At 38.2% G+C, this 17,780-nt stretch overlaps 1 protein-coding gene across 4 annotated transcripts in view; it reads right to left on the minus strand.

Moving 5' to 3' along the window:
• Nucleotides 1-7,496: 7,496 nt before the first annotated feature.
• phactr3b (phosphatase and actin regulator 3b) overlaps nt 7,497-17,780 on the minus strand; it is an 89,892-nt gene continuing 79,608 nt past the window's right edge. For 3 of the 4 annotated variants that reach the window (XM_009305736.5, XM_021479617.3, XM_021479616.3), the window contains exons 10-13: nt 14,189-14,250; nt 12,359-12,499; nt 10,809-10,885; nt 7,497-8,071 (exon numbers count right to left, since the gene is read on the minus strand). In XM_009305736.5, the coding sequence (XP_009304011.2) occupies nt 8,056-8,071; nt 10,809-10,885; nt 12,359-12,499; nt 14,189-14,250 (296 nt within the window). In that variant the 3' untranslated portion in view covers nt 7,497-8,055. 4 annotated transcript variants of the gene reach the window in all.

The raw sequence follows: 17,780 nt of genomic DNA on the forward strand, positions 1-17,780 counted from the left end.
ATAAACGAAGTGTGCATTGACACTTTAAGGTGCTTGTAGCTGAAGTATACATACTGTGATAGCATTTCTATAACATGTACTGTAAAAAATGCAGGCTTCCACACAATAATTCATGTTGTTCAAACACGAAGTGTTTCATTTATCTTAATTATTTTTACTAATTTGAGTGGATTGAACATAAAATAATTAAGTTGTGCAAAAAATAGCAAGAATTGTGATTGTTTCTTTAAATAGCTCAGACTAAATGAGCAGTTTGAACAAGCAGCAATAAAATATGAGAATTTATGAGACTATCCATAGATGTAATCAGGGCCAGAGCAAGCTGAACTGCCGCTCTAGGCAGAGGACGATCACGCCGCCCTCAACCCCAATGTGAAAATTAAAGTGACCGGTTATGAAAATGAAGTGAGGTGTCGCGGTCCTCTATTCTGCCGCCCTATATGGAAGGCCGTTGGGGCCAAAACGTCTGCAACAACGCGTTAACACACAATTTACGCGTTAACACGTAATTTATGCGTTAACACATAATAACGTGTTAACACGCAATTTACGTGTTCACGCGCAAATTACGCGTAAATTGCGTGTTAACCCGTTGTTGCAGACGTTTTGGCCCCAACGACCTTCCATAGCCCCATGTGCGGATATAACTGAGGACACGCGGGTGCTGATGGAGGTGTCTCTGACGCCGCCCTCTCTATTCTGTCGCCTATGTGCAAATATAACTGAGGAAGCGGGTGGTAAGGGAGGTGTCGCGGACATAACTGAGGACGCGGGTGGTAAAGGAGGTGTTGCGGACGCCACCTATGTCGCCTATATGGACGCGCCGGCCCTGGATGTAATGTATTTTATACAGTCAAAAACAATTATTATACGATCTATTCCTAAACCCAACCCGAATGGGAAAGTTTTATAAAAATTAGAATTTTTAATTATGATTTTACAGCATTTTAAATTACGAGGACACAAGGCCACGTCCTCATAAACCACCTCAGTGTTGTAATACCTAGGTCATATGTCATTATTCACATTTCTTTCCTTGTAAACCATTAAAACCAGTACTTGAAAAGATGATCAGTGTATTTAAATATACTCAATATATTTGAGTGTACACTTTTACATTGGGAAATCTGTTTTCTTTCTAATATGTTAAACAAGCACCTTGTTCTGCACCTAAATCTCAATTATTTCTACAAGATAAAGCGTTTATCGTTGTGCCGTCCTGTTGCATCAGCCTAAAATTCCTCAAGATGAAGCTCCAGGAGCCTGAAAACTGTGATATTTGATGAGAAGATCAGGGTTGTGTTTTGACAGAGGAATATTTAGCGCTTCTTCAGTGAACACAGACTGACCCAGTTAAAGAGCTCATCTCTTATGCATGAACTTTAAATGCGCTCATTAATATTAATAACTAGGAGTGTCATGGTGTAAATAACTAGACTGTAAGTGGAATACAGCCATATAAAAGAAGAGATGTGTATTTTAGGAGATTCTCTGTGTCTTTTATCCTAATTACGGTGTTTTGGTGACTGTCACTTTAAATTCAAATGAGACTGTGCTCTTTTTAAAAGAGGGCGGAGCTATAAATGCCTATGCATCAGCATAGTAACAAATGTGAAAAAAGCGCTGGCGTTCTCAGTGCTGGTCAAGTCGGCATCTTGTCAGAGTCAGCTGCTGTTTATGCTAATGAGGGAGAGATGGGCACTAGTGGGCGGGGCTTTCCCTCTCTGATGACACGTACAAAGGGAGAATGTCAATCAAAGTGTGTCTCCAGACTGCTTTGATCAAGTCTGATTATAAACAATAGATTTAATTCATGTTTACTATTAGAAGCTGGATATATTCACACTCTGCTCAAACACAGCTGTGTTTAAACCCCTAATAAGAGTGATTTTAGCATACTAGGTGCCCTTAAAGTAATGAGACACTCTAAAGCCATATTCTGCTTTACTCTATCACTGCCCGACTCTGAAGTGAGTGTGTTTTTACTGATGCCACTCATTCCTCACACTGTTCCTGCTGTGAATAATGTAATCAGCATGCTGTGGATCTTATGCAAATACAGCTCTGCTGAGAATAGATGAAATAATGCGAGTGTTAAAAACACATCTGACACTCTTATATAACTGGCGCTGATCTGACACAGAGGTATTTTACTATTCATATAGTGTCTGTCACACAAAAGCTGCACGGCGAGATGGATTTTATTTTAGTAAAATGCTTCTTAAACATTTACACTCACCGGCCACTTTATTAGGTACACCTTACTAGTACCGGGTTGGTCCCCTTTTGCCTTCAGAACTGCCTTAATCCTTGGCGGCGTATATTTAATAAGATACTGGAAATATTCCTCAGAGATTTTGCTCTATATTGACATGATAGCATCACACAGTTGCTGCAGATTTGGTGGCTGCACATCCATGATGCTGATCTCCCGTTCCACCACATCCCAAAGCTGCTCTATTGGATTGAGTTCTGGTGACTGTGGAGGCCATTGGAGTACAGTGAACTCATCGTCATGTTCAAGAAACCAGTCTGAGATGATTGAGCTTTATGACATGGTGCGTTATCCTGCTGGAAGTAGCCATCAGAAGATGGAGACACTGTGCTCATAAAGGGATGGACATGGTCAGCAGCAATACTCAGGTAGGCTTTGGCGTTGATGCTCAATTGGTACTAATGGACCCAAAGTGTGCCAAGAAAATCTCCCCCACACCATTACACCACCACCACCAGCCTGAACCGCTGATACAAGGCAGGATGATCCATGCTTTCATGTTGTTGAGGCCAAATTGTGACTCGAGCATCAGAATGTGTCAGCAGAAATGGAGACTCATCAGATCAGCAACGTTTCTCCAATCTTCTATTGTGCAGTTTTGGTGAGTCTGTGTGAACTGTAGCCTCAGTTTCCTGTTCTTAGCTGACAGGAGCGGCACCCGGTGTGGTCTTCTGCTGCTGTAGCCCATCCGCCTCAAGGTTGAAAATCCCAGCAGATCAGCAGTTTCTGAAATACTCAGCGCAGCCCGTCTAGCAGCAACAAATATTCCACGTTCAAAGTCACTTAAATCCCCTTTCTTCCCCATTCTGATGCTCAGTCTGAACTGCAGCAGATCCTCTTGATCATGTCTACATGTCTAAATGCATTGAGCTGCTGCCATGTGATTGGCTGATTAAAAATTTGCATTAACAAGCAGTTGGACAGGTGTACCTAATAAAGTGGCCGGTGAGTGTATATTACACTATAGTAATGATGTGATCTCTCATATATTTCTCAAATGATCTAAATGAACAGTTTTCTGTATTTTGTGGGTCATGTTTTTACTTTTTTCCAATTTATTTCTTGCATTATGGGATCTTAATCTTTCTTCAAACAACTTTTAACCTTGAAAAGCTGTAAAAAGTGACTTTTCTGCACTTTTATAATAGTCTGCAGTGCTATATTGTCTGTGTTGGTGTTGTATATTGTGCTACAGAACCGTTTAATAAGCTTAATCATTTTACAGACTTATTTCTCTAGATATTATTTCTTTCAAACATCTAAAATGTCAATAAAAGTCACTTTGTTAAAGTGTAGAGTTGAATTTTCAACATCAACAGACGACAGATCAGAGATCAACATCCCATAATGCAATTCACAGGTATATTGTACAGTATATGGGAGGTCATTTCATTCATTCATTCATTTTCTTGTCGGCTTAGTCCCTTTATTAATCCGGGGTCTCCACAGCGGAATGAACCGCCAACTTATCCAGCAAGTTTTTACGCAGCGGATGCCCTTCCAGCCGCAACCCATCTCTGGGAAACATCCACACACATACACTACGGACAATTTAGCCTACCCAATTCACCTGTACCGCATGTCTTTGGACTGTGGGGGAAACCAGAGCACCCGGAGGAAACCCACGCGAAAGCAGGGAGAACATGCAAACTCCACACAGAAACGCCAACTGAGCCAAGGTTCGAACCAGCGACCTTCATGCTGTGAGGCGACAGCACTACCTACTGCGCCACTGCCTCGCCGAGATCATTTCAGCACTTTATTAATTTGTGAACTGTCAATACATTTTAGCACAAATTTGCTGTTTATAACGGGTTTTTACCTTAACTTCTTGAACTTTTTGATGCAGCTCAGAGGGAAATGTGATTAGTGCAGTTCTCCATCATCTGACACCACTGACCCGCTTTCTGCAGATCCTCTATCATGAAGGAAACACAGAACGCCTGCAGATACAGCCTTCATTTCTGGACCAACAGTGTAATCTACTTATTATTCACACAAGAAAACAACACCAGAAATGACTGTAAAACTGAAAACTGACATTATAAATCTTTAAAAAATGATTTTATTAAAGTCAAAAGCATTGCTAACTGATCTATACTAATTCAATTGTACCAAATAACTGTGTGTGTGTGTGTGTGTGTGTGTGTGTGTGTGTGTGTGTGTGTGTGTGTGTGTGTGTGTGTGTGTGTGTGTGTGTGTGTGTGTGTGTGTGTGTGTGTGTGTGTGTGTGTGTGTGTGTGTGTGTGTGTGTGTGTGTGTGTGTGTGTGTGTGTGTGGACGGAAATAATGAGTTCTCGTGTTTTCTTGGAGGACGCTGAGACTTCCTAACAGCTTATGTAAGATTACTGTATGTGAATGGAGGAGTTTTCTGCTGCTAAAACACATGATGAGAATCCACTCTGGCGTTTTGAACACAAGACCAGCGATCATTTAGAGAAATGAGCACAGATCAGATCAGCTATCAGAATAAGCGCTGTCGGCAGAGTCAGACGCCTGATTAATAACACTTTACATTAAGTCCTGTTCTAATGAAGTCCTCAGTGAAGTCAGCTCACGGCGGGTCAGTGAGTTAGTCATGTTGATAAACACACGTCTATTCATTCGCAATGTGGGCTCGCTCCGACTCTTTTGGGTTGTAATAATTTTGCACATGTCCATGATGCAGTAATAATGAATATCATGTATAAATAGTTCATTTACTTAACTTAATATTTGGGCGGTTCATTCCGCTGTGGCGACCGCAGATGAATAAAGGGACTAAGCTGAAGGAGAACGAACCTAATATTTGAGTTTAATTTTAACTTATTACCTCACATTACTGTCAATCCATCCATCTTTTCATCCATCCATCCATGTTTTAGTCCATCCATCCATTTTAGTCTATCCATCCATCCATACATGTTTTAGTCTATCCATCCATATTTTAGTCCATCCATCCATCCATTCATCCGTCTGTCCATCTATTCACTTATCCATCTATGTTTTAATCCATCCATCCATGCATCTATGTTTTAGTCCATCCATCTATCCATCCGACTATCTATCCATCTGTTCATCCATGTTTTGGTCCATCCATCCATCCATCCATCCATCTGTCCATTCATGTTTTTGCCCATCCATCTATCCATCCATCTTTCTATCTGTTCATCCATGTATTGATCCATCCATCCATCTGTCCATCCATCCATCCATCTGTTCATTCATGTATTGATCCATCTGTCCACCCATCGGTCCATCCATCCATCCATCCATCCATCCATCTATCCATCCATCTATCTGTTCATCCATGTATTGATCCATCCATCCGTCTGTCCATCTATTCACCCATCCATCTATGTTTTGATCCATCCATCCATGCATCCATGTTTTAGTCCATCCATCCATCCATTTGACTATCTATCCATCTGTTCATCCATGTTTTGTTCTGTCCATCCATCCATCCATCCATCCATCCATCCATGTTTTGATCCATCTATCCATCCATCCATCTGTCCATCTATACACCCATCCATCTATGTTTTGATCCATCCATCCATCCACCCATGTTTTAGTCCATCCATCCATCCATCCATCCAATTATCCATACATCTGTTCATCCATGTTTTGGACCATCTATCCATCCATCCATCCATCCATCCATGTTTTTGCCCATCCATCTATCCATCCATCTTTCTATCCATACATCTGTTTATCCATGTTTTGATCCATCCATCCATCCACCCATGTTTTAGTCCATCCATCCATCCATCCATCCAATTATCCATACATCTGTTCATCCATGTTTTGGACCATCCATCCATCCATCCATCCATCCATCCATCCATCTATCCATGTTTTTGCCCATCCATCTATCCATCCATCTTTCTATACATACATCTATTTATCCATGTTTTGATCCATCCATTCATCCATCCATCTATCTTTCTATCCATCCATCTGTTTATCCATGTTTTGATCCATCCATCCATCCATCCATCCATCCATCCATCTTTCTATCCATACATCTGTTTATCCATGTTTTGATCCATCCATCATCCATGCATCCATGTTTTAGTCCATCTGTCCATCCTTTAGTGCATTCATCCATCCATCCATCCATCCATCTGTCCATTCATGTTTTTGCCCATCCATCTATCCATCCATCTTTCTATCTGTTCATCCATGTATTGATCCATCCATCCATCTGTCCATCCATCTGTCCATCCATCCATCCATCTGTTCATTCATGTATTGATCCATCTGTCCACCCATCGGTCCATCCATCCATCCATCCATCCATCCATCCATCCATCTATCCATCCATCTATCTGTTCATCCATGTATTGATCCATCCATCCGTCTGTCCATCTATTCACCCATCCATCTATGTTTTGATCCATCCATCCATGCATCCATGTTTTAGTCCATCCATCCATCCATTTGACTATCTATCCATCTGTTCATCCATGTTTTGTTCTGTCCATCCATCCATCCATCCATCCATCCATCCATCCATCCATCCATCCATCCATGTTTTGATCCATCTATCCATCCATCCATCTGTCCATCTATACACCCATCCATCTATGTTTTGATCCATCCATCCATCCACCCATGTTTTAGTCCATCCATCCATCCATCCATCCAATTATCCATACATCTGTTCATCCATGTTTTGGACCATCTATCCATCCATCCATCCATCCATCCATGTTTTTGCCCATCCATCTATCCATCCATCTTTCTATCCATACATCTGTTTATCCATGTTTTGATCCATCCATCCATCCACCCATGTTTTAGTCCATCCATCCATCCAATTATCCATACATCTGTTCATCCATGTTTTGGACCATCCATCCATCCATCCATCCATCCATCCATCCATCCATCTATCCATGTTTTTGCCCATCCATCTATCCATCCATCTTTCTATACATACATCTATTTATCCATGTTTTGATCCATCCATTCATCCATCCATCTATCTTTCTATCCATCCATCTGTTTATCCATGTTTTGATCCATCCATCCATCCATCCATCCATCCATCCATCTTTCTATCCATACATCTGTTTATCCATGTTTTGATCCATCCATCATCCATGCATCCATGTTTTAGTCCATCTGTCCATCCTTTAGTGCATTCATCCATCCATCCATCTTTTTTGTTCATCCACCCATGCATTAATCAATCATCCATCTTTCATTCATTCGTAAAAGACGACAGACATTGTGATTTGTTAAAAATCCAAAGCTTGTTCTGTACAGACAATAAATAGTCGTTGCAAAGGTAAGACATGATTTCCGTTCCTCAAACTAACATCTATACAGCTGATATGAAACTCAAGTTTTAGTAGGAGCCCAGAAACGTTTGGGGTGTCACTACAGCACCAACACTGGTGTGGGAAAACAAACAAACAAACAAACAAACAAACGGTTCCAATGAGTCACATGCTTGATCCCCAAAACCCCGCCCACATCCTCAAAACCCCGCCCACCCCAACTGGCATCAAAAGGCGACCGCTTAAAACAGTCCATTACAAAAAGAAGAAGAAGAAAAAGTCAGTGTCTTTTTATCCAAACAGTCTTCCAGCGTCCCACCAGAGTCTCCTGAAAAACCATGAATGATCTACTGAGTGGCGATTGGAGGGTTTTGGCTTCTTCAGGCTGAAGCTCCAGAGACACGGTCTCCAAGGTTCACTAGCGCCCAAATATCAGGCCCTCCATGGAGAGCCTCCTGAGGTCTCAGACTTCACAGAGATACCGTTAGCATCTTCTTCACGGAAGAAACCTTGCTATGGTCGGTGGAACCTGCAAGACACAGAGAGAAGACGACGGTGAGTGCGAAACACAGACCATCATCCATCCATCAAGAGAATAATAACAGAAGAGCACTGAGTGCGTGCAACTGTGTGTGTGTTCAGGTATCTATCACTTTGTGGGGACGCATATCATGATTTTTGTATGGTGCGATCTCGAGTTAACATATATGTTGATCCTGGAATATCATTTTTGTTAGAAAATGTAATCCATACCTATTCCCTACACCTAAACCCAACCAAAACTAAAAATTAATCCCCAAATCAGATGAAAATAATAGTTAATTATATTTAATTATCATATAGAAGTGCATAAACTGTAAACATATCCCTTAATCCTGATTGGTTAACTGGAATGTTGTTCCAGGATAAACATAGATGTTAATGCAGGAACATGTCCTACTTGATGAAATCGGGTTGGCGATGTGGGGAGCAAATGTCCCCACAAGTATAGTAATACCAGTATTCTTGTTTTTCGTCCCATGAGGGAAACAGCTCATGAATCACACAGAATTTTATTCACACATGAAGCATTTTATAGACAAGTAAAACAATATTGTCCTGTTTTAAGAACTAATGTGTGAAAATTAAGTGAGTTTAATAATGGTTAACTGCGTCGCCACTTTTCCCCATAGGCAGATTATTTTGTTAGATTTAAGGAAAAAACAAACGAGCTAAACTCTGCACAGAAATGTCGCCTGGTTTCTAAGGGAATTAAAGCAGGGGCATTCTTGCTATGAGGCAACAGCGCTAATCACTGGCCACCGTGTCGCCCGTTTGAAGAAGATATTGAGATGAGAAAAGTTTGGTTGTTTATAGTGAGTTAAGGATCGTCTGATAGGATAATCAGTCATTAGCAAGCGGCAACCTCCCGCTCTCTCTCAGGAAGCCAATACGGAAGTAACTGAAACTGCAATTCATCCGAAATTCCGCTAGTCCCGGCCGCTCCTGGCTCCAAAACAGAGCAAATTTCAATTGAGCCCACTGTTAGAATGGCCAACTTTACAGCAGAAAAAAAGGTGTTTACAGCCTGCTACAAAAAAAGATTTTGGTTAATACAGCTAATATTACCCTTCATGACAACTGTGAGGGGGTGAATTTTTTTATAACTCATCCGTTTCCTTTATATTAAGTTATATTAAGTTTGCATAATTAAGGGCGTGGCCACTTGAGTGACAGCTAGGTCTCGTTGGTCGCCGTTACGTCACCTCAGATGACTCCAGCAGATTATCCACTGATCTCGGCATATTTATCGTATTTCTGTGTTGTTTTATGTGGCTTTACACACTCAACTGCCTTTTGGACTTGTTTCCTACAATTATCAGATGGCATGGCATGCTGAGTGCACTTAATTGTGCTCACAAAGCATTCACGTGGCCTCCGATTCCCATGTGAGTAAAGTTCTATACTTATATACCATCTCTATACATGTATTTGTTTTATTTAAGATCATTTATCGTTTATATTTAGAGCTGTAATGCACTCCAGAATCTGTCAGATTGATTAGCTGTGGGCTCTAGATCAGTCATCTGAAGCGTTGTCATACAGTGTTATGCTGGATTTCATCAATAGTCTTACATTAACTAACACAGACTATATCTGAAGTGTTTGGAAGTAATTTGCATTTTCCTCCTGTAGAGAAACATCATAAGAGCGATGTTTAGTGGCTCAATGTATTACAGCAGTGTTTTTAAATGACTAAACACTTTATTGATATAGTGTACAGCCAAACACAAGTGTTCAGAACACAAACGAGTCGCTGGTGATAAAGTATTAAGCGTTCTCCCAAAGTAAAGTGTGTCTGAACCAGGTCCAAGCTAAATGCCGGCAGTGTCTTTAGCTCTGCTTAATCTCCGCCTCTTCGCCCTTGTTTGGTATCCCGCCGTGGGTGTGATGACGCGTGAACAAAATGCCGACGGTTGGCCACGCCTACTTGTGGCTTCTTTTGTGCTCTTTAGAAACCTATGGGTGACGTCACGGACACTACGTCCATATATTTTACAGTCTATGGTCATTAGCTAAAGTTGGAACAGCTGTGAACAATCATAAGCACGTGATCCTATAGAAATTTGTTTATAAATAAACATCACTTAAGGTAAAACTCACTTCATTCTGACTCCTTATTTCTGTAAACACAACAATATTTTTCCACTTGTCAACAAAATGCTTCTTGATTTTAAGAATTCTTACACATTTGCACTAGAAACAAGACAGAAACTCCAGGACTGAAACAGCAGTGTAGACTCGACAGCACAATCTAGCACAGACCCAACAGGACCGCGAGCTCGTTCAGCGATATCTATTTGTGCAGCAGAAATGAGGTCTAGCGTAAGCTAAACATGAGCAAGCATTTGTTATAGATGTCGACGAGCTCTAATGTGTGCTGATCCTGCAAATCCCACAGCCCAGATACAGATATATATAGAACAGCCTCCCATATTGATCTACTGGATGTGTTCTTGCACCTTTATCAGTTACGCAAGAGACCGCGACGAGTAATCTATCGTTGTTTTTTTTTGGTGCATGGTTATGCAAACATGGAACAATATCTGGAGCAGGCCACGTCCAAACTAGATGTATGATTGTGACGGTATCATGACCTTGGATAAAAATATCACAGTATTGTGATCTCTGAAAACTTTTATAGCGCTTTTAAAACAGTAAACCTTGAATCCAGATATCGCCCCATGCCTATAATCCAAACAGATATCCTGCAGACCCACACTGACCTTGTGAGGTGTTTGCTTGATGCATGAACCTCCATCTCGTTGCTCTTGAACTCGTTCAGCTCTTTGCGTATCGCCGCCTGCAAACACAAACAACAACAATGAGCAACCGGAGCACATGGAGGAAACAAGATCGCTTGTTTTCCAGCTGATGTTTTATAAATGATCAGTTCCGTTGACTTAACGTGAGCTGCTCGCGAAAACACCACAGTCATCTCTAGAGCAGTGTTTCTCAACCACATTCCTGGGGGACCACCAGCTCTGCGCATTTTCCATGTGTCCTTAACCAAACACAGCGGAGTCAGATCATCAGCTCATTAGCAGAGACTGAAAGAGCTGTAATGGGTGTGACAGATAAAGGAGACTGGTGGGCCTCCAGGAACGTGGTTGGGAAACACTGCTCTGGACCATATTCATTAACACACTGAAGAAGCGTTCACATGTTTGTGGGTCTATAAGATTTTTTATATACATGTTTTCGATCTCTTTTGCTCACTAAGGATGCATTAAACTATTTAAATCACAGTAAATACTGTATTTTTAAATATATATTATACTTAATTGCTATAATTATTAGCCCTCCTGTGCGGTTTTTATTATTATTTTTTCCAGATTGGCTACAGAACAAACCACTTTTGTCTAATAACCTATGTAATTAACCTAAATTGACTGTTAATTAACCTAGTTAAGCCTTTAAATGTCACTTTAAGCTGAATACTAGTATCTTGTTATGGCAAAGGCAAAATAAATGAGTTATTATTAATTAGGTATTAAAATTCATTTATTTTATTTTCGGCTTAATCCTTTTATTAATCAGGGGTCGCCACAGTGCAATGAACCGACAACCAATCCAGCATTTGTTTTACAAAGTGGATGCCCTTCCAGCTGCAACCCATCACTGGGAAACAGGTATTAAAATGATCATGTCTTGAAATTCATGATGCATTCGGGGAATATCTGAAAAATAATTACAATTTCACAGGAGGGCGAATAATTTAGACTTGAACTGTGTTTCTATATAAACACTAAAACTAAAACTGTAAGACACTGACTTTATTATGCAATTCATTCCTGCAAAATTACACGTGATCCTTCAGAGATCGGTCTAACGTGCAGATTTGAGCTCAAGAAACATCTCTAATTATTATTAATGTTCAGAACAACTGTGCTGCTGCTTCTTATGTTTGCTTTATTGTCTCATTTCTATGAATAAATTCATATAATAATGCATTAATGAGCATTTTTTTTTACAAATTATTTAAAAAATTATATGCAATTTTTTAAATGAGCTATGTTTATTTTCACTATTGCTAAATTTAGTGCATCCTTGATGAATAAAAGTATTACTTTTATTTTATTATCATAATTTTTGTAACATTTTGGTCTGTATTTCGTATGATTTTTCACCCAGAACAGGCCAAACAGATGTTTTTCACTAAATGTATTTCTGCATGATTTTATTAAAGTGCTCTACAGTCCATTTGTAAATACACTGTATATGAATATGCACGATGTTTGTCCTGCAGGGGGCGTGTGTCAGCCTCTGCACTGACCTTATCAGAAGCCGAGAGTCTGGTCCAGGGTTTGTCTGCTCTCCTGTCATAATCCTGAGCTTTGGCCACTTCCACATAGTCACTGAAGCGGATCAGAATCTTTCTGTCCCGCAGCTCGTCAACAGTCGGCCGCTGGTTGAGCTGAAAACACAACAAGAAGAGGAAGAGAAGCTTATTCAACCTGCTGCTTCAGGCAAATGCTGTTAAAGGGATACATGTACACATCTGGCCCTCATTTAATTATGCATTTATTTATGTATGTATGTATTCATTCAGCTATTTACTTGTATTTTTTCCCACTTAGTGTTTTTGATGTATCCAAGTGTGTACCTATACAGTCTCTTTTTTATCCTTTTTTCTTTCCACCTCTGTTCTTGATGGTGGTTATGTTTGTATAATGTAAAAAATGTGAAATAAATCATTAAATAAGAACAGCTCACCCAAAAATGACAATTCTGTTATCATTAAATCGCTAAACATGAAAGAAGATATTTTAAAAAAATTCTGAAAACCTGTAACCATTGACTTCCATAGGATTTGTTTTTCTTACTATGGAAGTCAATGGCTTACATTTTCAGCATTCTTCAAAATATCTTCTTTTGTGTTCAATAGAAGAAAGAATCTCATTAAGGTGTATAACCACTTGAGGAAGAGTAAAAACTGAGTGCATGCTAATTTTGGGGTGATCTACGCTTTTAGGTTGATGCTGTAACGCTGATCAAAAATTATAGTTACGCTTATTATTCAATTATATGGCTAAATAATTGCTTATTCTCGCTCAGATCATCGCCAAAATGGAAAAATTAAAAATTAAAAAGTCATTTTAGACAAGCAAAACAATACTGTCTTGTTTTCAGAAATAATAAGTCAGAATGAAGTGAGTTTTTCTTTAAAAACAAGAACAAAAAACAGGATTATTTGACTTGTTTTAAGGAAAAACTCACTTCATTTTGCATATCATTTCTTAAAACATCTGCTTGTCTAGAAAATGCTTTTTAATTTAAAAGTTTGAAGATATTTGGACTAAAAACAAGACAAAAAAATGAAGTAAGAAAAGCTTTTTTTGCAGTGTTGTGGCTTATTGCAACAGAAAAATAAAAGAAAAAACATGACAGTGGTGAAAGAATGATTGCATTTCAGCAATAATATGCATATTAGAATGATCTGAGAGAGGATAAGCAAATATTGAGCCATTTAATTGAATAATGACAGCATGCCAAAGACAATTATTGCTTTAATATAACTTCAATAAACATACTTTAAGATTTTAAGTGTTTAATATTTCTATTTATTATCAGATATTATCATTTGTGACCCTGAAGCACAAAACCGAATACTGCACGGGTATATTTGTAGGAATAGCCAATTATCACATTTTATTTTAAGACAAAAATCACTGGAATATTAAGTAAAGATCATCTTTTATGAAGAGATTTGATACATTTCCATCTATAAGTATATCCAAACTTAGTTTTTGGTCAGTAATATGCATTGCTAATAACTTAATTTGGACAATTTTAAAAGTTTTTAGATTTTTTGAAGTCTCAGATATTCACATGTTGTATCTTGAATGAAACCAGCGATGGAAAGCTTGTTTATTCTGCTTTTAGATGACATATACACCTCAGTTTCAACAAACTGATGGTTTTGTTTTTAAAACTGTTCTCAGAAAGTAGGATGAAGCCTCTGATGTACACTGAATGACTGTTATTATAGCAGTAATTGAGCCTTACGACACATTATACACACGTAAATACGGCATGCTGAGGAGGAAAAACACACGTATATGAGGCTCGCTCAGTGAAGTGTTCTTAAGGAGAGATCACAAACCTTTCTGTTTAGCCTTTGCTTGATTTCCCGTCTCTCCTCTTGTTCTGTCTGGTCATTCCTCTCTGCAAATCCATCAAAACATACACAGATGAGTATAAAACACACACACACACACACACACTGTCCACCGAGGAACAGATTAAGTTTGTAATCCAGCACAAAACATGTAGAGCACGATTCAGACGACAGCACTTGTGTACTAATGCTAGAAAATCTATCAAGACAGTTTATTTTCCTTGCTCTAAATTCACACATGGTTTACGAGGACTCTCCATAGGCCTAATGCATATTGTGTACTGTAAAAAACCTCCTATTATATGGTGTTACCTCAAATGCTTAAAAATTATACTAACTGAGGTCTCTAAACAACTTAATAGAGTGCAACTAGGCCATACCCATGTCATTATTAAAATTGAGTGTCCTTGTGAACCACATAAGCAAGCACACACACACACAAACGTTTGTTTATTGTGAATTGTGGGGACAATCCATAAGTTTCCATTGTTTTTTTCCCTCCAAACCTATTCCAAATTCTGCATTTTTTACTTAATGAATAAATAAAATATAAATTCTGTATGATTTATAAGCCTTTTGTAAAATGGGAACATGGGTTATGTCCTCATAAGTCACCTTATCCTGTAATACCAACGTAAAAACTATATTATACACATTTGAGTTCTGATACGTCACACAAAACCACACACACACACACAGTAGGGCTGCACAATATATCGAAAAATTATGGTTATCGCGATATTAGCATATGCAATATGCATATCTCAGACATGTGTGATCATTTCGCAGTACTGGGTTGGGCATCTGCTGCGTAAACATATGCTGGAATAGCTGGCGGTTCATTCCGCTGTGGCGACCTTATAAATCAGAGACTAAGCCCAAGGAAATGAACATGTGTGATAAATTACATTTTATTTTATGTTGTTTATCTGAATTTGACCAATCAGACGGGCCCTTACAATCTTTAACCCCGCCTCCTAGTAGTTGCTGTTCTGCTATTAGCCCAAAGGTGAATCCAGAGCTGAATATAAACACTAAAAGCGGGATTTAAAATACAAAAAACAGCCAATCAGGGAAAATTAGAATTAATTAGATCTAAAAAATAGCTTTCACCTGTTTATTTTAATATCATAAATAAATACATTTAAGAACAGCTAATAAAAAATAGCTTTTTTTAGGGAAAAATCATAAGAAATATAATTATTGCAATACTCTAATACAGTCACAGGCCTTAAAAACACATGTAAATGATCAACTTTTGCCCAATTGTGGTAAAAATCTTCAATAACTACGGCTCCTGATCAACGAAAATCCCAATTCAACACTGCAGATCCTGCGATGTGGCTATTGAGGATACACACATTGCAGTATCAATGCTAAAACAATTATGCAGCTCTACTGTATATAACATTAAATGACAGTGATGTTGTTTTGCATCCTGCACTGAACATCTGACCTCGTTTATAAAACCATATTACAGCTTTTCTTTAATAGGCTTCATCTTTTGACGGCGCTGGATGAACGCTGTTCTCTTACATCTCCCTCTGTCAGAAACGTGGATTATGTGAATCTGTTCTGCGAAAGGATTTGATGTGGGAAAAGAAACGGGGCGCACGTGTCTATCCGCTGCGATTAGACTACGATAAACCACTTCAGAAATATAGTTAATGTTCTGTGGCTTTCGAACGGTTGTCTGAGAGTAAGTGTTTGAGCACATGTGCTGAAACAGCTGAGCAACACAGCTGACAAACCCTAGATAGAGCAGACCGTCAACACAAACCTGCTGTTTCACAAATCATCTCCATTTAACCTGCAGCTTACAGAAGGGGGTTTGTGGAGTTTTTGGACGGGCTGACTTTACTTTAAATAGATGAGTAAACCTGTTTTAATTACAAGGGGTTAGGTTGACTTAGATTTTTTTTTATTATGTACTTATTGCATTTAATTTTAAGGTAAAAGGTTTATTATTTATTAAAGTAAAGTCAACTAATCGCTTTAACAGCAACAGATTTACTCACTTTATTAAAGTAAAGTCAACTATTCGCTTTAACAGCAGCAGGTTTACTCACTTTATTAAAGTAAAGTCAACTAATCGCTTTAACAGCAACAGATTTACTCACTTTATTAAAGTAAAGTCAACTAATCGCTTTAACAGCAGCAGGTTTACTCACTTTATTAAAGTAAAGTCGACTAATCGCTTTAACAGCAACAGATTTACTCACTTTATTAAAGTAAAGTCAACTAATCGCTTTAACAGCAGCAGGTTTACTCACTTTATTAAAGTAAAGTCAACTAATCGCTTTAACAGCAACAGGTTTACTCACTTTATTAAAGTAAAGTCGACTAATCGCTTTAACAGCAACAGATTTACTCACTTTATTAAAGTAAAGTCAACTAATCGCTTTAACAGCAGCAGGTTTACTCACTTTATTAAAGTAAAGTCAACTAATCGCTTTAACAGCAGCAGGTTTACTCACTTTATTAAAGTAAAGTCAACTAATCGCTTTAACAGCAACAGGTTTACTCACTTTATTAAAGTAAAGTCAACTAATCGCTTTAACAGCAACAGATTTACTCACTTTATTAAAGTAAAGTCAACTAATCGCTTTAACAGCAGCAGGTTTACTCACTTTATTAAAGTAAAGTCAACTAATCGCTTTAACAGCAGCAGGTTTACTCACTTTATTAAAGTAAAGTCAACTAATCGCTTTAACAGCAACAGGTTTACTCACTTTATTAAAGTAAAGTCAACTAATCGCTTTAACAGCAACAGGTTTACTCACTTTATTAAAGTAAAGTCAACTAATCGCTTTAACAGCAACAGATTTACTCACTTTATTAAAGTAAAGTCAACTAATCGCTTTAACAGCAACAGGTTTACTCACTTTATTAAAGTAAAGTCAACTAATCGCTTTAACAGCAGCAGGTTTACTCACTTTATTAAAGTAAAGTCAACTAATCGCTTTAACAGCAACAGGTTTACTCACTTTATTAAAGTAAAGTCAACTAATCGCTTTAACAGCAGCAGGTTTACTCACTTTATTAAAGTAAAGTCACCTAATCGCTTTAACAGCAGCAGATTTACTCACTTTATTAAAGTAAAGTCAACTAATCGCTTTAACAGCAACAGGTTTACTCACTTTATTAAAGTAAAGTCAACTAATCGCTTTAACAGCAACAGGTTTACTCACTTTATTAAAGTAAAGTCAACTAATCGCTTTAACAGCAGCAGGTTTACTCACTTTATTAAAGTAAAGTCAACTAATCGCTTTAACAGCAACAGGTTTACTCACTTTATTAAAGTAAAGTCAACTAATCGCTTTAACAGCAACAGGTTTACTCACTTTATTAAAGTAAAGTCAACTAATCGCTTTAACAGCAACAGATTTACTCACTTTATTAAAGTAAAGTCAACTAATCGCTTTAACAGCAACAGGTTTACTCACTTTATTAAAGTAAAGTCAACTAATCGCTTTAACAGCAACAGGTTTACAACAGGTTGTATATGCAATTTTAAAAAGTATTTTATATATATATATATATATATATATTTTTTTTTTTTTTTCCATTTGTTTAA

The sequence above is a fragment of the Danio rerio genome, chromosome 11, assembly GCF_049306965.1.
Source record: "Danio rerio strain Tuebingen ecotype United States chromosome 11, GRCz12tu, whole genome shotgun sequence".
NCBI lineage: Eukaryota > Metazoa > Chordata > Actinopteri > Cypriniformes > Danionidae > Danio > Danio rerio.